At 40.1% G+C, this 25,091-nt stretch overlaps 1 protein-coding gene across 1 annotated transcript in view; it reads right to left on the bottom strand.

Annotated features, from left to right (window-relative positions):
* LOC108682979 overlaps window positions 1-24,742 on the bottom strand; it is a 30,512-nt gene extending 5,770 nt beyond the window's left edge. The window contains exons 1-3 of the mRNA XM_018172246.2: window positions 24,527-24,742; window positions 6,347-6,724; window positions 321-4,681 (exon numbers count right to left, since the gene is read on the bottom strand). Of these exons, the coding sequence (XP_018027735.1) occupies window positions 321-4,291 (3,971 nt within the window). The 5' untranslated portion in view covers window positions 4,292-4,681; window positions 6,347-6,724; window positions 24,527-24,742. The remainder of the gene's footprint in view (window positions 1-320; window positions 4,682-6,346; window positions 6,725-24,526) is intronic.
* Between the last annotated feature and the right edge of the window lie 349 nt (window positions 24,743-25,091).

The following is a 25,091-nucleotide window of genomic DNA, read 5'->3' as shown; positions in this document are numbered from 1 at the left end:
AATATAACTTTATAGATGAAGTGGTCTAGTAGTTCATGTCGGTACGCGAAAAAAATGTATTAAAAATGTCATTGGCAATTCCGGCTATGAATTCCGTATTGAAACGAAATAGAAATCTCTTCCCTACACATTTAGTACAATAATTAATATCCGATTAGTTGATGGAGTAAAGATTAACACTTGTGATGATAATTTAGTTTCACCGCTGCCTCCGCGATTGACATGTAAAATGGCGACTATGAGTACTATACCGTATTACTAAATTCCAATGAAGATTGTTGCCGAAGGACATTTATGAGAAAACACTAGCAATAGCTCACCTTGAGGTGCAAAGGGTGCAGGGATAAGGCCTGAAGTTGGTGTGGGTGCGGATATGCTTCTTCAACATGGAGGGCTTCTTGCATCTTATGCCACACGTCTCGCACACGTACCGACCTCTGCCTCTACCTCTCACGTACGTATATTCTTCTGTGCTTTTGAAACCTCCATCGCAAATCCTTATACGGCTTGATGAGCTGCTCAGGCGGCTGTCTTCAGAGGGTTCTCGTGAAAAAACTGAAACGCTGCTAGAAATTTTAGTTTCTTCAGCAACACTTTGGCTTATCTGGACGTCCCCTGCACTATCAGACAGCTTAACGGAGTTGATCGGAGACTCTCCGTAGCGCATCTTGTTCTCACCAAGGGAAGGAACTAAATTTTTTGCCAAAGTTACAGCCGACAAAGACTGTTTTTCCTTCTGGACAAATTTGATAGCATCAATCATTTTCCTGTCGCTGTATGTATAAATTAGAGACAATGCGGGCTTAGCGACTGAGTAAGCAGGATTCGTGCACTGGCAGGATGAATACAGTCCCATGGATTCTGAGATACTAAGATTAAAAGGATTATCTTCTGCAGGTTTTCTGATTTGCCAGTTGGAGTACATAGAAATTTTAGATTCAGGTGACTGGGGAACGTACATTGGCTGTGGCCGAAAAATACAACAGTAATAAGTTTTGGTGGAAACTTTGAGGCGTAAGTAGGTGTAGGCAGAGCCATCGAGTAGGAGCTGGGCGCATGACTTCTTAGGTCGCGGGGTGTCAGGGCTCGTGATGATGCTGCCTATGAGCTGAGCTGTTGACTTGTTCACAAATTGCTGAGGCTTCAGTGGTAGCGTGTCGGGTCGCTTGCGAGGAGCGATGAAAATATCTTTCTGGTCAAGCAAAGCAGGAACAACTTTATCGGACTGCAATGGAACTTCAGACGATGTTCGGACGTCAGGAGTTGCGTAGGAAAAGTTCGTCTTAGTTGAGGTGGGAGGCGTATTCTTGGTTACCAAAGTATTACAGGCAGTAAAGACCTTCGGGCTCTCAGGGCGTACTTTTACTTCATTTGACATTTCAGATTTAGACGCTAAAATTGGAATTGTGCTGACAATGGTGGCAGGTTTCTGTGATGTAATGGAAGTACTTAGATTTAAAGATGCTTGACTATATGGACCTGGGATTCCGGGAACAAAAGGAATTTTATCTTTACTCAACGAAACTAATGGTGAATTTATGGGTAATTTAGTCAGAGGTTTCTCCTGAGAGTTGAGTAGAAGTGAGCCATAACTGGAACTCGTTTTGAAACACTCAGAAAAGGATGATGTGCGCAGATGTTTCATTGCTGATGGCTGACCAGTAGACATTTTCGACAGCAGAACTCCTGACATGTTCGGAATAGGAACTCCGGGAATAGATAGATTGGGGAGCGTTAGTTGCGGTGCATATTGTTGAAGATTAGACAACGATATACTGGGTAAATCGATATCTTTGCACAAGAGCTTTTTGGTACCACGATGCATTTCATTACTAGAATCAGAGGAATAACCACTCCTTGATGGTGAAGATAGAGAACAGCTTGTGGCGAGGTAATTAACGCGGCTTTCTACCATTGTACCGCCGCAGTTCAGGCCAGATGTTGACAGGGTCACAACGTGGCTTTCTGGGATCTGAGGTTCATCAGATTCAGTTTTAACCTCGCAAATTGGCGAGCTCATCCCCAAGGCATGACTTCTACTGCATTCGCTGGTGTCAATGCGCATGGTTTTGTACTTGGACCCATCACAGATTTTTACTTCGCCTCCACACAACTGGAGTTTTTTCGGGAGATTGTTTTCTTCAACTTCTTTTACTGATACCCTAGCTCGTTGCAACACCACGCCGTTGCGGACAAGAACAGGATGCACAGATGTGATGGAGAAATCTCCTGGCTGAGGTTCTGATGAAATTTTCTGCTTTTTGGTCGGCGGCTGAGGAACGTCCACAGACTGTTGCCTTGAGTATTGAGGCATACTTTGAAATGGCTGCTTCATGTGTTCGGTGTTCAGACGAACGTCTGCTCCTAGTGATGAGCCACGACTCTGAGAACTTTCTTCTCTATGATTCTTCAGTCTAGGTTCATTTTCGACGGAGGAACTACGCATATGCATGGGGGAAAAATCTCTGATGATGAGTCGCTTTTGCTGTTCATGAGCAGTTTCGTGACCAGCTCCAGTTCTCTGAACTAAATGAGCACCGCCAGCAGAATTATCGACAGCAGCGGCTACGTTTTTAAACGTGGATAAATTTTCAGTCTTACCACTACAATGCCTCTCAAGATGAACCTCTAAGCTTTCTCGAGTTCTAAAACTGGTCGAACAATTTGGACAAACCATTACCATCATTGACGGGTTTGTAACGGGAATTACAGAAGTATCTGGTAAAAAAGGCATATTCCCTCTCCTTAAGAGCAGTTTGTGGACATCCGGATCAGGATTGGGGGGCATTTGCTGAAGGTATATTCCACGGTCGCAACTCGCACCAGGTATCAGAAGCTCTGCAGAATTCATTGCTGGAGACTTGTTATCTACCGAGACGAAGCGTCTCAGATTGGCAGGAGTAGCTTGATATGTGGGGATGTGAGTGGTTGGAGCAGCAGCGCAACTTGATTTTATACTTGACAACGAGGGACCAGCAGCCGAACTTATGACCGATAGGCTTCTTTTGAAAGACACGGAACTGTGAGACTCAACGGGCACAGAAACTGATGTTTGACATGCCTGAATATCCGCTACGGCCGGAACTTTCACTCTGTTGGGCACCGTAGATGTGGCCGTCTTACATTTACTAGGATCGTTAGCGCTCGATCGTCTGCTGCGTGAGCCACAAGAATTTTCATTTTCGCTGGATGACGATCCTATGCTTGTCTGTCTTCGGTATTTACGATTGCGTAGAGGATTGTCAGAGTCCATAATCAACTTATTTTGATCAATAAGCTTATCGATATGTTCACCAAGATCAGGACTCGGTGATTTAATTCCCTTGAACAATGCCGACCCAACAATGGAGCCGAGCCTAAGAGCTGTGCCAGGTTCATCACCTTTTAAAGGAAACTGGGATCCAGCTTGTCTCGGTACAGTCCCTGTCCCCTTCAGGTCACCCAAGGTAGATAACAGGTGATTGTCCAAATGTACATTATACTTCGCTTCAGGGACATCGAACACGTCATCATTGACCGTTGCACCAGTCAGTGTAGTTCCCCCTGTCGTAGACTCGTCCAATGAGTAGCTAGCCCGAAATTTAGGCTTATAAATAGATTTACTATAAGCCCCTTCGGGAGCTTTGATTAACGAGTAATGATTTCTAATATAATTTTCGTCGTTTGGATAAATATTGTTATTGCTTGATATTGAACTCGTGACTGACAGATCCGCAGGAAGATTATGCTTATCTATCTTGAGTTTGGAGTAACTTGGATTCGGGACTAGAGAAATTGAAGTTTCAGATATCGTCGACCTGCACTGCCGAGCATCAAGATGTTCGCAGATGCAGGCCATTTCTGGGGCTCTACAGTTAGAGCAGAGCCTAGCGTGAACAGCCTCATGTACTTTGAGTTCATCTTCACAGGTGGCACCGAAGTTGCAGTATCTGCACGACCAAATCCTGACAGAAGCATTGGAGGGAAGTAAAATTTTAGGGTCACCAGTGCCGTTTACTCGATGCGCATTTGAAGCGAGTCTCTGTAAACGCTCGCCCGCCTCTCGTTGTTCCACCAAAGACGCTGCGATGAGTAAGCTCTCCGCCCCGTCTCTGTCTTGTGACCAAGAGTCCTCAGGAGCTTCTGGGCCACGGCTGGCAGCGGCCCATTGAACCGTCTCCGCTTCAGAGCACGGTAGCGGCTCAGCGGGGGCATCTTTCCAGCTCTGAGAAGAAGTTCTCTTGAACTTCTTGTGAGTGTAAATGACATTGGCAGGCTGGCTCATTGATAACTCAGCCCGGATTAAGCCCATGGGACAATCAACCCCATCTGTCGCCACAATCTTTCTTTAATTATTTCAACTGGAGTAATTTCTCAGTAACAAAGATTCCTTTCCTGAACAGAAATTTATGTGGACAACTTGAACTAAATTAAATAAAAATCAATAAAATATTAACGAAAAACTTGAGAAGGAAAATCTCAACAAGTTCTTGAAGGCTTCATTTCAACATCGGTGATGCGTGATTAAATAGAGGCAGGCAGGGCAGTGAGCTCATGGCTCAACAAAATTTGGTCGTTGTTTTGATCCCACGTTGGGATTGTGTAGATCAACATCAAGATGCTTGTTTCTACGATGGCAGACGAAAATTTCTGATGCGTAGATCGTTGCGTCACCGCATCAATCGTTCACGTTCTACCATACCTGCACAAAATATTAGAATTATACCAAAAGCTCCGAAGAAAAGAGAAACACTCAGAAACCATTCATACAGACTAAGTGAGTTCTTCCGGGATTAAAGACTTTGATTGTAGCTTGAAAGAATGACATATTTTGACTACATCAATGCAAATTAGAGTTTGATAATGGAATTATCTAAAAAAATGTTTAAAAGAGAATTTCATAAAATTCCGGGGTTCACTGGTTTCATGCGTCATTAAACCAAACGTGCCGCGCATCCTTTTCAGATAACATATCTACGACCCGTCAATTAAAAAAATCAGCCAAGAAATGTAAACAGAAAAACCTTGTGAGTTAATATTACAAGTGTTAATTGGTAATGATAGAAATTACTACCAACAATACGAGTCTTGATTTCCACGCACCCCCTATCAAAGGTGAACTCGTTAAATTTTACGCAGATTGCTTCGCGATAGAGCGCAACAACGAAGCGAAGCTGTTTGACATACAAGCCAAGACTCCACAATCGCTAACACGCGCAAGGCAAAACGTATCTATAATGAGAATGAAGACACGCACATTGGTATATTCTTTAGCAAGTTAGAGTCAGCTGAAAAGAACTTTATTTTGTTTGTCAAGAGAGGATTGGTTGCAAGAGGTACCCGGTATATGCTTCATAATGGGAGAGGCAAGGTTCGAATTCAGCTACAGTTTACATGAACATATCACGAAACCAGCAAGAGGAGAATCCCGCCCACATGAAACTTGATCAGGCAATGAAGTATCATGTGAAGTATCATGAATGAATAATGAATAGACACAGGCAAGAAAAAACACCTTTACTTAGAGGCAGATGCTAAACGCTTGGGATGGCGATGAAGCAACAATGGCAGACAGCCAAGACGTTGACAACGCACAGGACATCCATTGCTCTTACGTCAAGCCGATATAACAATGCCTCTCACGCGCATCACAGATAAGACGACCAACCGTCCCTGACATCGGTAGACGACGAGCCTAGTCGGCCTATACTGTACCTGTAGGCCCGTAAAAGGTGCCCACTGCCCAGCGCAGTCATCGTCATGCAGAGCTACTACACAACAGCCGAACTACCGCCGCTTTCATCATGCAGAAAAAGATATCCTATTAGTATAGGTTGGCTAAATTTGTTCCTTTAAGCATGTTTCATTGAAGACCAGAGAATTCGTTTTATTCTTAAATAAAACGAATAAAAGTTATTCTTAAATAAAATAAAAAATATATCCTGAGACTTTCAATTAACTATTTTCTGCATTTTTAACAGTTCACGAAAAACAAACTATCGAGCATCGACTACCGACAACAATGTCTTTCAGTAGCGAGGAGAAGTTCATATAAATAGACTGGAAAAGTGATGCGAGAGCACAGCTCAAGTCGATGCTGCATTAATTATAGTTTATATTAGATACACATTATCGTAACGGTGACGTAAAAAAAGAAGATCAAAATAAGGTGAAATTGACTGACGGAAACCTGAATAAACAATTTTACATGTTCATGGTTAGTACGAACTCCATGTTTGTGCACTTTTCCAAACTCCAGCATCAAAGAGCAATGCCAAATACGCATTATATTTGAGTTAATTGATATTTGATATGTCTACGTCATCACACAAGACGAATAACGTCACGTCAAATGCCCCAGCCTCACCGTGTCCTGAATGACGTTGCTGATAACAATTGGCTTGTAGTGACGTCACGAGGTTGAGGCTGCTTTGCTGTGCTGGCGGAGTGATGAAGGTGGTGGTGGTGGTAGTGGTGCAGGCAGCTGACGTAGAGCAGGTGGTTGGGGCAAGGCTGTGATGAAGGTGGTGGTGGTAGTGATGCTGGTAGTGGTTGTAGTGGTGCAAGCAACTGACTCAGAGCATGTGGTTGAGGCAAGGCAGTGATGAAGGTGGTGGTGCAAGCAGGTGGTTGAGGCAAGGCAGTGATGAAGGTGGTGGTGCAAGCAGGTGGTTGAGGCAAGGCAGTGATGGAGCTGTAAGTTCTATCAACGGAAGAAAACCAGTAGTGTCTGTCCAGCATCCACCTGCAATCAAAACATTATGCTTATTAGAATAAAGTACGTGTCATATCTTTCTTGGATTGAGATCACTGAGTTTTAGCATTAAAAAATTCATAACTAAATTCTCGTTTGGGTCATTGGCTGTGATACCGTATGTGTTAATCCTTTGATAATGACTGTATTAAGATGAAATAAGTTAATTCTATTCAATGCCGAACTGTTATTTATTCGAATACATAAATGAGAGAATAATTTTTATATGAATTATGATACCTTCAGTCCTTCACATGTTGTTAAAAAATATTTCGAGTCATAAAATTAAAAAAAAACTAAATTCGTGAATTTGATTGATATACGTACAACAGGCAAAAAACTTTGTTGCACGAACTAGTCAACATTCGATTCGAGTTGACAATGTATTTGTACAAGAAATAAATTGTGATTGCTGACATAAACTTCATTTGCGCATCATATACTTTAGATAAGTTGAAATGGATGACATGCCAACGAGTTACAAAGTAGTGTCAACATGAAATATCGTCAAAATATGCGATATCATGGTTTTTGATCGTCAACAGTACTCAAAACTGTGATCATTTTACTAAGGATTATATGAAATATTGTGGGCAAGTATGAAGAATTAATTAAGCTGTAATGTTTCGTAATAAAACCAGAACGCATCATGATGCCAGGAATATCGAACATACGCAGTGACTCACAAAGCCGTGAATGTGATGAGTCATGTGGTCACTCACGCTCACTGTATAGCAACTCCACAGGCTCAGTCGAAATAATTTGTTCTTGCCAGGCTACAATTTTTCATTTGACTGAATTTTAAGATATTATAATTTGGAACAGATAAAAATAGTAACATGGTGCCAAAAAAGTTACGAAGTCAACCGCATCGAAAAAAATAATAAACTACTTGAAATAAACTAATGAGTCTTTAGTGTATTTCAAGCGTCGTATCTCGGAAGCACATACAAAGTATGTCAATTCAACATGAGCTGTCTTCGGAAAAATTTCATCATTCAGTTATGATGAGAATTAACAATTAAATATTCGTTTGTTCGGCGTTGCGCAACGTGTAATAATTTTCTAACAAATAATGGTAATACCGAGCTCTGAATGGAACGTGACTGTGCTCAGGTGTGATGGCAGAGAACAGCCCGTATCTAAGTTACACGTATCAGCGGAACGGAATCCTAATGAGATGCACTGAACCCGACAGTGCAAGCTTGGTGTCACGGAGAACTACCGTAACGAATAAGGAACTGCAGCACACTAACATCGAAAGGTACACTCGAAAAGCCGAAATTTTCAATAAGGAACTGCAACGTACTAACATCGAAAGGTACACTCGAAAAGCCGAAATTTTCGATAAGGAACTGCAACTCAGTCACAATCATGCCGAAACTTATTTAAGGACTCTTTTTAAATTTCTCACACACGTAGGTTTTTATTCTAAAAATTTTAGTGATTTATAAAATAAAGGCAGGTACCAACAACCAAAGAGCCTGATTCCAAGTCAGGAAAATGTGCAACAATCTGATTTGTTGATGCATTTGAATTTCTAAATATGCCTCATTTTGTTAGCTAATGTATTGTTCTCTAAATAGATCTTAAAAAAGCTCATGTTGAGTGTAGAGTCCAAACTGCGCTCGTATAAAGAATTATGGTCACATGAATGCTGGGCATAGTTAAAAAAAACATTATAACAAAAGTGGTCAACAAAGAAAAATAAACCAATATTAACATTGAATGAAGGCACGACGTAAAGTAAACGATTAGCTGATGCAGATACACCCAATTCGTAACTATCAGTTCCGCATCTAATTTGAAAGAGGCACTACCAATGATTGATGGGAGAACATACGTCCTGTGCGAAAGGACTTTTGGGTCAAATTAAAAATTCGGACAGGATGACAAGACACTGACAGGTCTTAACCACCCTTTAAATTTTCGCTTATATCGATGGAAATGAGTGATTTTTTGACGTAAAATACCTATATGAGTCATCTTCTGAGGCTAAACATATGAGTCATCTTCACAGCCGCTGAAAACCAAATACGTAATTCTTTGACAAGATTTCTGACTTGAAACTAAGAGTTGCATGATATAAGCAAAACCAAGAAGCTACAGAAATAGTACGAGTTAATGCACTGGTGCAGAAACAGTCGTGGTTTACGACTCGCAGTGTACTGCAGAGTACTTATCCTCGCGATACTCGTGAGATAACCGGCAATGCACTCGCCTTATCATCCACTCGTCATCTTCTAACGAAATGTTGAGCCAAGGAGATGTGGTCTATAGCTTTATTTCGTGCACCAAAGTAGCTTTTCTACCTTTAAAAATTATTTATCTGCACTGCCTACAATGCTTATAATATCACGTAGGCTGAAGACCGGATAAGCAGTGAGAGTTCTAAAATAAAAATCTTATCCGGAAGCGAATAAATTAAGAGTTAGACTAGAGATAGGACAATTATTTAACAGAGATATTAGTGTTACATGGTGGTACAGTTAAAAGCATGCCAAGCGTTAACTTTAAATGAAACTTTGTACTAAACTTTTTTCAATTATAGGAAAAACTATACCAGGTAAAGTTCATTAAATTTGTTGGTACTATAGTGATTGAACATAGGTTCCTGTACATAAGTTTCAGCACCAAATAAATCTAGTTACCTATTGACACCAGTATTAAACAGTAACATACAGGAGCGAGAGCTGCATATAGCAATAGTTTGACCCACCATGCATGACTGTTCTCGCACCGACTGGATTGGTCGGATTCCAGCCGACCTGAGTCACACTACTCACTGTTTGCGCCATGAGAAAGGAATCTGCACTTGCACCCGCGAACATTTCATGCTTGCCATGTCAGTAAAAACAGGAGGCCCTTGCATTCACTGCTGTACTAATTTCAGCGACATTCCTGAAGGATGATTGGTACCGTAAAAAAATCAGAAATGGCGAGAAGCCTGGAGACCGCGTTAGCCGAGAAGAAGCACACGTTCAGCACATGCATGGACAGAATAGAATAGAAGTGTCGGCGTTGAAGACATAGGCCCATGGCCTGGTGCAATCTTCATCTGCATGATATAATCAGCGAATAAAATCATTCTCAAGACGTGAAAACTTTAAATTATATCGCAAAATTAACGTTTTAATTTAAGGTATGGCGAACTTGCAGGGCGTTTTCATTTAAATGTCTGTTGCACTTGCGATTCAAAATAGAATTGGGATTAACATGGACTTATATTTTTCCTTTCAATTGATAGCAGAACATAGGAGCAGCAAATTCACAAATAGTCTGAAGCAACAAAGAAGGCACAGAAAATCCCAATTAAGGAATCAAAATCGAAATTAATAAAATCGGCATTTTCAAGACAACGCAGACTTGATAAAATGCAAATAACTAGTACATTTATTCTGTTTGTTCAGTGGAAGCATACGAGCAACAATAAGGAACCACCGTTTCTAGCCTCATTCAATAGCATATTATTGCGAAACAAAAAACTTAGAAGACTTAGGATATTCATCGAAGGTTATACGCGCGTACAAAATAAAAAGGACACATTGCAACTGGCAGGCTGGCAGCTACACATGAGGAAAGGTCTCGTGATGGCCTTGCAAAGGGAAGAAGCACAAGTTGCTCGGTGCATGCAATGCACTACACGATTACTTGATACGTACCAGTGAACCACGTATCTGGGTTCTCCAGCGACCGAAAAAGAACTCACAACATTTTATTACAAAGAACTCACAACTATTAGTGCTCACAACATTTGTCGGTGCTTGCAATGCACTACACGATTACTTGACACGTACCACGAATCTGGGGTTCTCCAGTGAACGAAAGAAAACAATATTTTCTTTCGTTCACATTTGTTTGCATTCACAAAGCTCACAACATTTGTTTAAAAATTCGAGCCAAGCTTTTAAATGTATCGATCGTGCTTGCATTTGGTAGACCAGTGGTTTATGATAAGCTTTTTGTTAAGGACTGAAGGATATGCGTATTGACATGGCGTAAAATCAAGAATAATGCATGACATGAGATTAAATGGAAGTAGCAACTGGACGAAGATTCACACTATTTTTAGGAAATTTTTTTCGTAAGCGTTATCAGATAACGTGGAAAATGTACTTTTATACTATTTAAAAATGATGAGTACTGAAAAAATAGCACCCAATGAGATGATGTATAAAAAATAACAAATGCTTTTGAAACAAATTCAGTTTAATTCAAGCAATCAGAAATTCAATTTGCGCAGATCTTCATGTCGCTCGCAACAGTTTAAAAATATACAGCCACATACACATTAATTCTGATATTAAACCAAGACGACCTTGTCAGTGCATCGGATGATTAGGCGACGAAGTGGTCGCGAAGTTGAAAACTAACAAGGAACAAGAAGGGACCAAATAGAACACTTTAACTTCTTAGCATTCAAATTAAGGGTCACAAAATCGTCCAGGTTTGTATTTATAATATACTATACAAGTTCTTCCCCAGAGAGCATGTAGAACAAAATCGCGGATTTCATTCAAAAGAGGCAGGACAATCATCAAAGAAATTTTTGCAGTTAAGTGATCAAAACCTAATTTATAGAATTAGTATTTCTTTCTTTGTCATGAAATTACTCAGACTAAGCACATAAATATTGGTGTTCAGGATTCGAACTCAAAATCTGTCACGAATATACCACTACAAACGAGCGTAGTTAGACCATCGAGAAATAGCGATAAAGATCAACAATTTTAGACACAGCAACTCGTAATATACTGTATATAGCTACTATATTTTGCATTACAAATTTATTTAGTATATATGCATCGTCATTAGTTTGAAAAAGAACAAAGACCTCATAAAGTTGGGTGATTATCTCCACAAGACCGCAGCTTATTCACCTAGTGATTGCATGTATTGTTACCTACACCTGGGCCAATACTTTCAAAGAAGTTAAGAGATCGTAAGTTCATCAGCCAATCATCGACGGCCTTTCAAGCAAAATTCACCAATCATAGACCAAAAAATAGAGCGTAAGTACTTACGTTCACTTAATCATAGACAAGAAAATAGAGCGTAAGTACTTACGTTCACTTAGCGAACTTTAAAAGTACGTTCACTTAGCGAACTTTAAAAGTATGGCTCCTGATATAGACGACCACCAGCAGAGGGTGGCAGAGGCAGGGTAGACGAGAAGCAGGTTCACGGAGGAGCGTCTGCTGTGTGCACGGTAATGTGGCTCTCCGGACACGCTGGCGCCTAACTCAGCCACCCCCTCTTCCTTACCTGCTCCCTCTCTTATCTGTCTCCTCGCACTGCCCTGTCCCTCCCCCTTATCTGCTCCCTCTCTACCTTTTGCCAACTCTTCTTCGCTCTCTTTTCTGCCTCCTTTTATTTTTATTTCACTGCTGTGACCCTCAACTGAGTTTCCGCTGATACCAATCTCTCTATCGCACTCTCATTCCATTCACTAGCTCTCTCACTGAATCCCTCTTACCTGTTTCCTTTAATTTTTTTTCTGACGTTTCTATATTCACTAAATTCTTCATTTTCAGTCTCGCATTTACTGCTTCTCATCCAGTTAAATTCTTAAGCATGGGTATTTCATCGCCGTCATATCTCACTCTATTTTCTTCACCCTATACACATACACCCAATTACTCGGTGCACGCCGCGGCTGTTGTGATCCTCCTGGCTGTTGCTCTTTACTCAGGTGCTGCATTACATCTATTGACAGAGCTGCGTAGCTGCATCCAGTATAGCTATTGACAAATACCCCATACAAGGTTGGCAGGCGCTGCTCGCTGACTTTAACAGGAGCTGTCCACTACAGTTAACAATTGAATGTTCATACGGAAACAACTATATGTACTGGCGCCTGCACCTTGTAACAATTAACTGATGTCTAGGTTTCTGATCAGTTAATCTGAGTGATTAACTGATGTCTAGAAGTGAACACCCACTGATGTACTCATCAGCATGAGACGTCAAGCGATAATGTTAGCATAAAACGTTGCATTCACAAACATCAGACGCATAGTGCATAGTATGAGGTTTAGAGCTGTAAAGATGTTCCCTTAAACGTGGTATTAGATCTTAACAGCACAAAACTCCTCCCTTCATTCATAAAAAATTGAAGCATAAACTAATTTATATATTGACTGAATAATAATAATTATCAATTGTAGGCAAAAATGTGACTTTTATCCCAGAGCTTCAAGCACGACAAGTAAGGGTACACAAAATGCAGAGGCAATCATGAGAATACTTGGTCTCAAAAAAATGCTTCTTTTCATCATACTTATATATAATTGATTGAATAATTTATATAATTGATTGAATAAGTGCAATACGGAAGTAATCGTTCTTAAAGGAAAAGAAGTTATTTTTTTCTTTTTGATGCTAACTCCATATTGCTGTTGGCAATGAATGATAAACTGGGATATAATAAGCAGAGAATCTTCATATCCAAGGCAGTCCAGCGTTGCATAAACGGTATGAGCGGCATGGGCGCTAGAAGAAGTCATGGATTTGCTCAAGGCTGTTTGAGCAGGATAAAAACTTGGCACTGTAAGAAAGAAAGTTTCATTGCGTTTGTTGCTGTACTAGAAAGTACCCGACCACTCGACCACTGCTTCGAGGTGGTAAAAAGCGATTGGGCTTCAGATAGCGGCTGGCAAACTTAATTTTTCTTGTCTGGCTGTCGCGCCGTAGGAAAATTCGACTGGTTATTTTTGTTTACTTAATCACAATACGATGCTTTCTAAAATGTAAATAAAAAGTACTTATTTTTATATTGATACAGAATATATGGCTTCATTTTGTTCGCGGGTATTCAGTTTACTGACATTAAAATTTAAATACTAAAACTGTACGAGAACCTAATGAAATTTTTACTTACTTTTTTTTTAAGAATCAAATACTTGAGCCATCGAAATCGGCCAGGCTCACAAACTCACTTTTTGACAGAACTTAACAAAAATTTAATTTGAAAAATTATAATAGGCAAGGAAATGTGTACGGTAATATAGAACAAAATGGTTTCATGAAATCTCTCATTATCTTCTATATGCAGAAATAGAAGAATTAGGCTAATTTGGTGACGGCAGTAAAAGGTTAAGAAGTAAGCTAATTTCAGCAAGAAATTTCTCAACGGACCAACATAATAAGCGAAGGTGCAAAACAATTTTTTTCGGAATTAAGAGTTAAATGGGAACTGTTGAAAAATGGGAACTTGAAAGGATTCTTTGAAAAGGCGACGCGACATCAATAGCGAGAAATAGAGAACTGAATATAGTAATTTAATTGATTGCGTGACCGACGGCAGCTCAAACATATAGAATAGATCATGACATGAGCCGCCATAGCCGTAATCTATGCGGGTAACAGAGGGCAAGACGGATGAACACATTCATCCACTAAACTCTTGTAATAAAAATACCCGTGATAAGTAGGAAAAATAAATTAGTTTTGGGTCAAATTAAGAAATAGGCATCATTAGATTAAGGATCCAATAAATTAGAATATTTTAAGTCAACATCCACAAAATGGAACTATTTGCAAAGCATTTCTGAAAGAGAAATCCAGAAAGATTGCCATGAACATGAACAGGAAGTTATTGTGTTTTAGACACAGTAAATTGGTTCGAGCAAGTATAGCGTCAGCCCTGCAAAAGAAATTACACAGTTCTCAACTGAACATGATCGCGATAGGGTACATAGAACGTACATAATGACATAATAATAGAATGAAGTACATAATACATAGTACATAGAATGAAGGTCAATGAACACATCGTACCAGCATAGTTACGGAAATTATGAAGGAAGCATTCCAGTTGAAACGCTTGAGACAAGTGAACCAACATCATGTGGCGTCAATGTATGCTAGCTATTATCACCATGGCTTGGGCATTACCGAAATGTAATCGAACTACGCTGATAAATAATAGATAACGAAAATATATGCGGGAAGAAAGAAAAACACACTTTTTTCAACTGTTTCCATTTTTTCTAGCAACACCGAGATATAAAACACAATACTGTATTTTATATATTTTGTTTAATGAGAGTCCCCTTGCTTAAAAAATGCATTTCAATGACAAATTAAGACTGTTAAAAAGTCAGAACTAAGCTGAGAAATTGTACTTCACTTGGATCTCAAAAGCTAGCAACCAGTACCGCATCAAAATTTTACAATTTTCCTCGTTATTTAATAAATTCCTAAACATTCAAGAATAATGAGATTATATCAGGACCAAGGAAAACAATGAAAATTTAAATCATATTTAAATCACTAACGTCTACTGTATGTCGCGGTAGAGATAAATTAGCAGGTCAATCGCTCTTCAAGCCTTGCTTGGGAGTCACAAAGAAAGCGTTAAATGAGGCTAGAGTTTTGAACTGATTCAATCACCTAAAATAGCTCAGTCACTCAACAGCAAGCACAAGTCAAGAGAAGCAATGCGTCATACAAATGTACTAAACTAAAGACACTTCACATTTCCCGGTGAAAGCAAAACTGACAGCTTTTACCGAGTTAAATAAATGGATTCCTGCTTTACGTTGAATTACTTTTTCGAATAAACAGCTCTTGAGTGTGACGCAGCTCAATGCACGCAGAGGTCTAGTGTGACTGTGACGTAGCTCAATGCACGCAGAGGTCTAGTATGTCGCGGCTCAATGCACGCAGAGGTCTAGTGTGACTGTGGCGCGGCTCAATGCACGCAGGGGTCTAGTGTGACTGGCGCGGCTCCATGCACGCAGAGGTCTAGTGTGACTGTGGCGCGGCTCAATGCACGCGGGGTCTAGTGTGACTGTGACGCGCCTCAATGCACGCTGAGGTCTAGTGTGACTGTGCAGCCACACAAGATGGTTCAGCTGCAGTAAAGATGCTGGCTGAGGTGATGGTTGCGCAAGGATCATGAGGTATGCCAAGAGCACGCAATTCAATGCGAATAGTCACAGGTGCCAAAACGAGAGGGAGCACACCACCAACCCCCTAAACTTGGCATGCCTCATCCTAAGCCTACTGTTAAATTAGCCACATTAATAAAGAACACGGAGTAATTTCAACTGGATTTAGCTTGATAATTCACGATTGAGATAATCAATTGGCTATGCAAATAGATCGCTTAGTCATCCAGCAAAACATTGACTCTTTAATGCGATGTATTATACCTCATTCACAGAAAGTTATCTACATAACTCCAATAATCTAATTAGCGGTCATCGAGCCTCCGCAACATGAGCACATCGTTGCATAACAGCGCAACACTGGCAAGGTACACCTCACTAGTGATCATTGGGCTATCAGCTCATGTATCCTGGATACTGAGCATAGAAACTAAATAGACAATGTGAACAGCAACTATGCAGGCTCCTCTAAAACACACGTGCCTTATTGTATTTAATGTTATTGAGGACATTACTTTTGATATTAAGTGCACCGTTTACCATCTTGACAGTCAATGCTTGACTCATCACATGGCAGTCAATGCATGACTTATCACATGGCAGTCAATGCATGACTTATCACCTGGCAGTCAATGCATGACTTATCACCTGGAGTCAATGCATGACAAACTAACTACCTGCAGTTAATTGCACGACTTATCACCTAGCAGTCAATGCCAGGCTTATCACCAGGTAGCAAATGCATGACTTATCACCTTACGGCCAATGCAAGGCTTATCACCTGGCAGTCAATGTATGGCTTATTACCTGGCAGTCATTACTATATAGATTACCATGCCAATTTATATCATGTTTTGAAATTCAAGCGAGTGATTTATCCTATAGATTGGGACCGGAGTGAGTGGTTGCATCCATAGATTGGGACCGAAGTGAGTCGTTGCTCCAGAAATTAGGGCCGGAGTGAGCCGTTGCATCCATAAATTGGCCCCGAAGTGAGTCGTTTCATCCATAAATTGGTCCCGAAGTGAGCCGTTCAAGCCACAGAATGAGTTGCGTAAGCATCTGAGGTCGTGAACACCGGACAGTTGGAGGAGCAACGGACAGAGTAGACGAGTAGCGTGTGCTACCCTCGTTCTTGCGTCGACTGGACATTAGTGCAGACACTTACTTTGGGGGGATACGGAGGAGTGAGGGGAGGAAGGCAATGCATGCGAGGTGGGCTCAGGGGGGATCAGGAAAGAAACTAAGAGGCGGAGTTTTGTGACGTCACAGGCGCCACGATGTCTAGGAATGTGGCGGCTTCACAGGCATACTTCGGCGCTTCGCTCGCCACGTCGCCGCGTCCAAGCCTCATCTGTCCCGCGCTTACCTCCTTCCTACCATTCGTGTATTGACTATTAGTCGATCTAGCGTAATCAATTAAAAGCCTCTCTTATTCTCAGCATTTCACTTCCCGGAAAGTCATCGTTATTCAAAATCGTAACTCAATCAAACTTAAACCCGCATTCATTCGCTCAAGATTTGTGATTCGCGTAGTTTTAGCGCCTCTGGAGTATTCGAGAAGTGCTTATTGCTTTCATAACGTCTCGATTTTGATTTGTTCATTTAATTCCTTGGCCAAGTTCAAGCACTATCCATCCATCTATCTATCCATCTATCTATCTACCTATTCCAAGCACATTCTCACTTCCTCGTCAACGGTCAGTCTAAAGCACCGACCGTGCAACTGAGGGGGTAAACCAAGTGGAGTCGTCAGAGAGAAAGGTGATCGAAAACGTAGTCTCGTTTGCTGTTATGCTCATATTTTTTAACAGTATTGAACATAATTTGATACTACTAGATATCCGAAATCTTAGTTTAGTCCCGTGCCGGCGTTTTTGTTAAACACTGGTTAATTATACGGTCAGGCTTCCTCGGGAAGTCAGTAGAAAGTAATGGGAAGCCATTATGGATGGTTTATTCTGAGCTTCCATTAGCAGAGGGCAACGGGCTCAATAATGAAGAAGCTTATCACATTCACCGTTGTACAACGCAACGAACTTGGCCATTCAGGATGTAAAGAATATTTCAAATAAGAAGTCTTTGTCTTGTAACATAGAAGGTGAATAAATTTCAAAAAAAATGTCTATACATCATTTAAAGTAATATATAATTCTTCCGTGAAAAAAGGGCTAACACCAAAAAAGGCGATTTCCTGGGGCATGATGTTATATAAGTTACAGTGGGCTGAATGGTGCAATGAAATGGTATTATGAATGCAGTCAATGCACAGTATCGTGTCACAGTAAACTAAAATTTTGTTGAATATTAAATAGTGTTTTGGGCGTTTTTAGAGCCTTTAAATGTGCATTAGACCAAATTTCACCTGTTACTTCTAAGAGCTAAAGTCGTCGCAATGAACATCAGAGTACCGCGAAAAGATAACATCTAAATATGTTTCTGGGCACTAACACCATTTGGTAGCAAAAGCAAATTCGTTGCGTTCAAGCAACTTTTAAAGCTGTGAACTTGGACAACTCGGGTCATCGAACACTTCCGCATTCACAGATATGAGAATAACGATGGGATCCGCGGTCAACTCGCGACTGAGTCACTCAGAGAGAGGTGTCACTTCCCATCGCAATGCGTCCTCGACAGCGATAGTTTCTTACAAGACTTATTTTAGTGACCACGCTTTCGAATATCTACTTTATGAAATGAATAATAGTAGGCGTTTATATTGTGGTTCAATTCAAAGTCGAATGCAAATAAAATGTGAAAGCAAAGTTAGCAAATGCTCGTCAAATTTGCTTTGTAACGAAGAATGCATAGTTTCTAAAACATTGCGATGACTTTTTGATCACATTACGGACGAATTGGGCACCAAGGACGTCCACACCTACACGCCGATTACCATACTAGACCGCGGCTCTGCCTTACTTCCTGACCAAATCAGGGGACTGCGGTAAAATTATAGGCGCAGGCAAAAAGAGTAAGCATGCTTATAATTTAATAATAAGCGAGCATCCATGAATTATAATTTAATAATAAGCGAGCATCCATGAACACAAAACGTGGGCGATTCCCATGTTTTGTGTCGAAATCTACCTACATGAATCAGAGTCGGATTTTCCTGACAAGAAAATCAACAGAAAATTAATTTTCAAAAATATATCCTTGCAAATGATGGTCGGTGAGCCTTTAAAATTGATAATTGTTTACCATGAAATGCAAGTAAATTTGAATAAGTGTTTCAAAAGGCAAAAGGACAAAGATACTATTTTTTAAAGTTATCGCATGGAATATTGCTAAAGCTTTCATTGTTATTGTTGCATGAAATTAAATTGAATAAAATTTACAAGCAGATGACATTCTACTGAAGTAATACAATAATAGGAACATTTAATTGTTTCTGAGAAAAGACTAGATTGGTCTGGAAACTTTTTCAATAAAATCGAGTGGAACGATGAACAGTAGAGATGAAAAAACTCGAGATTAGAGGCGGTTTCTGCATGATGAATGGCAGGGCGAATGCACCTTACTATTGATCTCTAAGTAGCGGTGTATGCAAAGCGCGAAGGTTGTTGCGTGCAATTATCCTTCATAATTTAGCAATCAATTTCACTCTCAAAAAATAATTCCATTTTTTTTCTCGCAACGATAAACGACGAGTCAATGGCAAAGTTAAACACGAAGAAAACGACCAATACATTCATATTACGTACTGATGAGGAAAAACAAAGTGTAAAACAACTTCTTCTAAAAATATGTTCATAAAAATGTTACCAAAGCATGAATATAATAACATACATTTAATCATCAAGAACACAATGTTGGGAAAGCCGAGCGAGACTTCCAGCGGAAGGCGTTCGGCTCAACAGCGCTTTTCTTGAGCTGCGCTAAGAAGCACAAGCAACGGCCACATGCAGAGGCCGCCAGACCACCGCTAGACAGAATCAATAGCGTCCTCTCGTCGGCAGGTAGTGCGAGAGCGCGATCCTATGACATCACTTCATCACAATACGCTGCTCGAGTGAATGAGCTCTCTGTGTCGACTAAGTGGGATTCCAAGAAGAAAAGTGAGTTATGGGTTTTCAACAGTGGATATTGTCGTTTCTTGCAATGGTTATGCAAACATTATCTAATAGCTAATCTTCATGATAGCTTCATTTCATAGAGAGCAATCTTCTACGCAAAAAAAAAATCGTGGCAACTAATAAAAGGGTGGCGTGCGAATATATTAAGGAACGAAACAACCCTACGTGTGTAAATTGTGCAAATCTAAATTGAGATGATGGCGAGAACGATGAAGTCATCATGCGAGAGAGGCACGAATGACTGAGGCCATTACGTAAGAGAGATAAGAAGAATACATGGATTCCTAGAGTTACCGTGGAGCTTACAAAGTCTGCAACGAAAGTTTGGATGATAGGCAAGGCAATTAATTTCGTAGTTTCAGGCTGTTAAGAAGCAGCGTTCCCAGAATATATTGATTTCTTCAACCATACAAAATAAAGGCTTTATATATATCGGTTATTGTCGGCTGGCCTCGCGAAATGGAAATCACTGAACAACGACACAACGTCAAATAACTTTTCACTATCAGAAAAACCAAGGAAACATGTCGGGTAGTCGGAAAAGTTCAAATATTTTTAATTCAGTGAGATAAATTCTATTAATGGAGGTCATGACACGATCGATGATATCGAATTGACGGAATTGTTGATAAAACAGCGAGCGTGAATGTGGGAGAGGTTTTAATCCACATACTTGGAGCAGATGTTTTAATGCGATGCGAAAAAACGAGTGAATAGTGAATAGGTGCTCATTAAAATAATAGCTTCCACCAAGGCGTGTTATTATTAAATAAGTTACTTGGACGAAATACTTAGCGGGAGCTTGGCCTCCTGCACGGAGAGTCTGCGTAGAGATCAATACAAGGGCCCTGACGAGGGCGACTTCTTGTGCAGTGTTACGTGCACCGGAACCTACCTGCCACCACACGTGCATATTTATCAACTCTATCTATCCATTAGGGTCTAGCTTAGTTAAGGAAAAGGCTGGCATCCTTCTCGTGCCTTAGAATAGTCTTCAGTCAGCTGACATGTCTATTTAGGGAGTAGGCTGACATTTCTCTCGTGCTTTAGAATAGTCTTAGTCAGCCGACATGTCTATTTAGGGAGTAGGCTGACATCTATCTCGTGCCTTAGAATACCTAGTCTTAAGTAAGCTGACATGTCTAGTTAAGGAGAAGGCTGGCCTCCCTCTCCTGCCTTAGAATAGTCTTAGTCAGCCGACATGTCTAGTTAGGGAATAGGCTGACATCTCTCTCGTGCCTTAGAATAGCCTAAAGTCAGCTGACAGGTCTAGTTAGGGAGAAGGCTGACATCGCTCTCATGCAATATAATACCGGACTACCGGTAGTCTAAACTCTAAAGTCAGCCGACAGGCATAGTTTGAGAGTGGCTCATCTATCTCTGAAGTGTCAAGGTTTAGAGATATTTTTAGCGCATTTTCTCATTTATGGGAAAAATGCTCTATTGTGCTCGCCATGTCCGACTGTCCGTCCGTCTTTCCGTCCGTCCGTGACCTAAAGTTTTCGTCGACGAGAAAATGCGCTCTCTGTCACTCACTGCAGTGAGTACTGAGTTATATTTTTTTAATATCTCTTTCAAAAATGTCGATTGATAAAAAGAAATCCGATCTAATAGAGTACCGGTACCTACCAATTATTTAAAGCCTTCTTTGGTGTTCACTGGTTAGCTTTAGTTGGCAATTGACATCCAAGAGCTTGGAATAAGATACATGCAGAAATTGTGAAATAGGATTCAGGATTGCGTTCGAACCAGCAATATTCCAAGTGAGTGATAATTATGCAACACCTGCGAATTTAAATTAAAAATGTCATCAGAGCGACTTTGTGTAACTAAGTCGTAAGAGAGAGCACTGTGAATATTTACAGCAATCTAACTAGTCGTAAGAGAGAGCACTGTGATTATTTTACAGCAATCAAGCAAAAGTATCTTACAACCCATCAAGCAAGTTGGATGCTTGAAACTAGTATAGATAGTACCTACATAACTACTGCATCATACTATCACGTTGACCCAAATGTATGATAACTAAGATACCGTATTGCTACAAAACTTGCTGACGCTACACAAATTTCCCTGATGACATATGATGTTGAACAGTCGGAGGTCCGCGAAATCATCAAGTTCTTAAAAAACATTCAAGTTCGTAGCTACAATTCAGTCAGTTTAGAGTGGAATAAACAGTTTTAGGAGGAATTAAATAACAGAAAAACATAAATGTTAAACTCAGGTTTATAGATCCGCATTGCTTCTGAATTACAAGTAATTTTGGAGATAGAGTAACAAATAAGTAACTAAACTATACATCTTTTATCTGTAATTCCAACATGACATTCAGCATCCAAGCACACGCGGACTGTACTCAACCGTTCAGTGCCACTTAATTCACTTTGTGTCGTCTATAAATGCCACATTAAACAATAAAATTCACTCGTAGTCCATTTTCTTTCAGTCAGTTAAGCTCACACTCAACTAAATTTTGAAATGCGAGTAGACAGCCCTATTATGGCAGCGCTTAATACGAAGCCAAGAGTTGGCATTGGTCAGGACTATTTCACTAAAAGTAGGTACGCATAATTCATTCATCTACTGAGTGATATTAACTTGAAAAACTTGCAGCACCTGTGGTTGGAGAAGTGACGTCATACAAGCAGAGCAAGAGCTCCCAATACGAAGCGGAGCGTTTACAAAAGGTCTGATTCAGTCATCGACTGAATGGTATGGACTTGGAAGCCAGTGGCTGGTGAGGTGACGTCACACAGACAGTGAGACGTGACCCTGATGCGTCACAGTAGTGCTGGCTGCGAGAGATAAACCTCACCACGTACACTCTTATGTGCACACTCGGCAACACAGGCGCCATGCAGTCGCGTTAATAAGAGAACCACGTCAACAGCCATGCATATCTGCACGACTGCTTTGCTTCGTATCTATATTAGATCGAGGTTTCGGTTTACAGTTACGTACGTTCGCTTCTCAAGCTATGTAAAGACCTAAGATTTGGTCCATACAGTCGAGTTGCCTCCATAATTTATGCGCAGTTACCTTACTCTTAAAGATATTATCTACTACCTATAAGAGTGTCATGCCTCGTTGATTGTTAATACTGCGTCCTAGCACCAGTGCAATTTAATAGTACCTAGTACCGATAGTATATAGTCGTACCGTTCGGAGTATAAAATAGCCATAACTCGATGGGCATACATTTTTGCGCCCGTAAAAATTAAGAAAAAGGCACGCATTTTCACTAGGTCTAGGCTTCATTTTACACAGAGTGCTACTTGGTTAACAAAGTCATAACTCAGGCCATGCCTGAAACCCGAACTCTTTCTATTTAAGCGCAAACTTCATATTAATGTTGCTATTGGTGGCTTTTCCAAAGGTAACAACCGCATTTTTCTGAAATTAATAATAAGATTCAGATTTCTTATTTAACGGAATATTTTACTTCTGGATATTTTGAATTTTTTATCTGGATTCGATTTATTTAAAAAAAATAATCTATTTCTAAATACTTCTTCAACATCCCATATGATGTACTGGCCACCTGCAATAATGGTTTAGTCCAAATTGCGAAGTAACACATTATTAGTTTATAAACATGAATATTTGCTCGAAAAACAAAAAAATAATCACCGAATGCTAACAACAAATCGGTGGCACTCGAGTGTTTTAAGAAGAACGATCAATACGAAAGCGATAATTAACCACTAGAATAGCACGTCTGACACTCCCACAAAGTGTCTCGCTTCTTATGACACGCGCTTTGACCAGGTGGAGAATGATGGCAGATGGCAAAGGATTGACCGACTTGAGGAAAAAAATAAAACTTGAATACAATCTCAGTAACATTCTTTCATATGTAGAAAAGTACTGGGTATTACGAATTAATGATACTAGTTACTGAGAAAGATCGTTTTAAAAGATCTCAATACCGATACCAAGTTACCAATCAATAGCAATTCCAACTTTAGTCAACACCGGGTTTAATGTCTTATCAGCGATTGAATCATTATCTATACACAGTTCTGATCCAGTTTATATATAATGTATTCGTTGATAGAAGCGTACGCAGTAGGAATGCTCATATCCATTAGGGCTGTATGAAAATGAGCCCATAAATAGAAAATAATGCAAATAAATTGTTTCAAGAACCAACGTCAGATTCGATAGAAACTATTCTATATGAAAGAAAAACTGCTAATTTATTTGTTGCGGTTGGCTATTCGAATAAAATATTGATTGGATAAATATTGAACATGAATTTCTGTACCCACATTTTTGTCGCAACTCACTCGCAAGAAGTGCCAATTGCCAGGGATCATCACCTGTGACTTGAAGCTCCTTGTTGCAGGGGAAGGGTCTAAGGTTGTTCCAAGGGAAGTGGGACTGACCAGCAGCAAGTAAAATTCTACTCCGGTAGGAGCTAATTTATTACTCCTTCTATGACGTACATTCCTCTGACGGAACGGTACAAGAACGAATAATGCACAGTAAATAAACTAGAAATAGAATCCATGCACATTTTTGCGCATGCAAGCTATTGATGCATATTCAAAATGCCAAAAAACAGAAGTCATGTAAGTTTCTAATCTAAAGAAAAGTTTAGTTGAAAGGAAAATTAAGTACTTTCGTGCTACTTTCAAGTTTCAAGCCACTGTAAGTGTAGGCAGCTGCACGTTACCATATACCATTTAACAGCAATCAATGGTCCTTATTGATATAATTTAACACCATGCAATTATATTAATTGGAGCAAACGTAAAACAAGCAATGAAGCTAAATATTTCAAGTATCGGAGCGGTAAATCGTTTCCATTAACTCACGTTTTAGCTGAGAAGCGTCTGAAGGTAAGTGGCCAACTGCACTTGCAAATTATGAACCACACTACAACCCGATAAAATGCAGAACTTTAAGCACTCGTCAATTTGAAATAATGTTGAACACTGTTAAAATACTTGACTTATTACCTAGAATTATATGCTAAATGAAATGAATATAAACGGAACGAGAGCCAAAATACGGCCCACAACCCTACCCCAATCACGTTTCATTCGCAACTGACGTCTACGGTCTCGGTGAGCCTCGGCGCTCAGTCATCAGCACTCACTCAGCCGCTACGACTCCCTATCTCGTTGTACTCAACTCAATACACAGACTATTTGTTTACTCGGAGCGCCTTTGCGCAGTCAAAACATCAGGTAAGTTTTCAGAATGTATAGTCGCAATTATTCAATTTATACAATAATAGACTAATGAAATATTTACCGTTATCCTGAATCTTTGCCAGTAAATGAGCAACAAGTTAATGTTTACAAGGAAATTTTCTGATGTAACGTACAAAAATTTCACTCGAAGTTATAGTGCTGAGGGTGTAGAATCTTGCTTCAT

Source organism: Hyalella azteca, unplaced genomic scaffold (assembly GCF_000764305.2).
Source record: "Hyalella azteca isolate HAZT.00-mixed unplaced genomic scaffold, Hazt_2.0.2 contig2266, whole genome shotgun sequence".
NCBI classification, from domain to species: Eukaryota; Metazoa; Arthropoda; class Malacostraca; order Amphipoda; family Hyalellidae; genus Hyalella; species Hyalella azteca.
The sequence above is the reverse complement of the archived record's forward strand: the minus strand, read 5'-3'. Positions and strand labels throughout refer to the sequence as shown.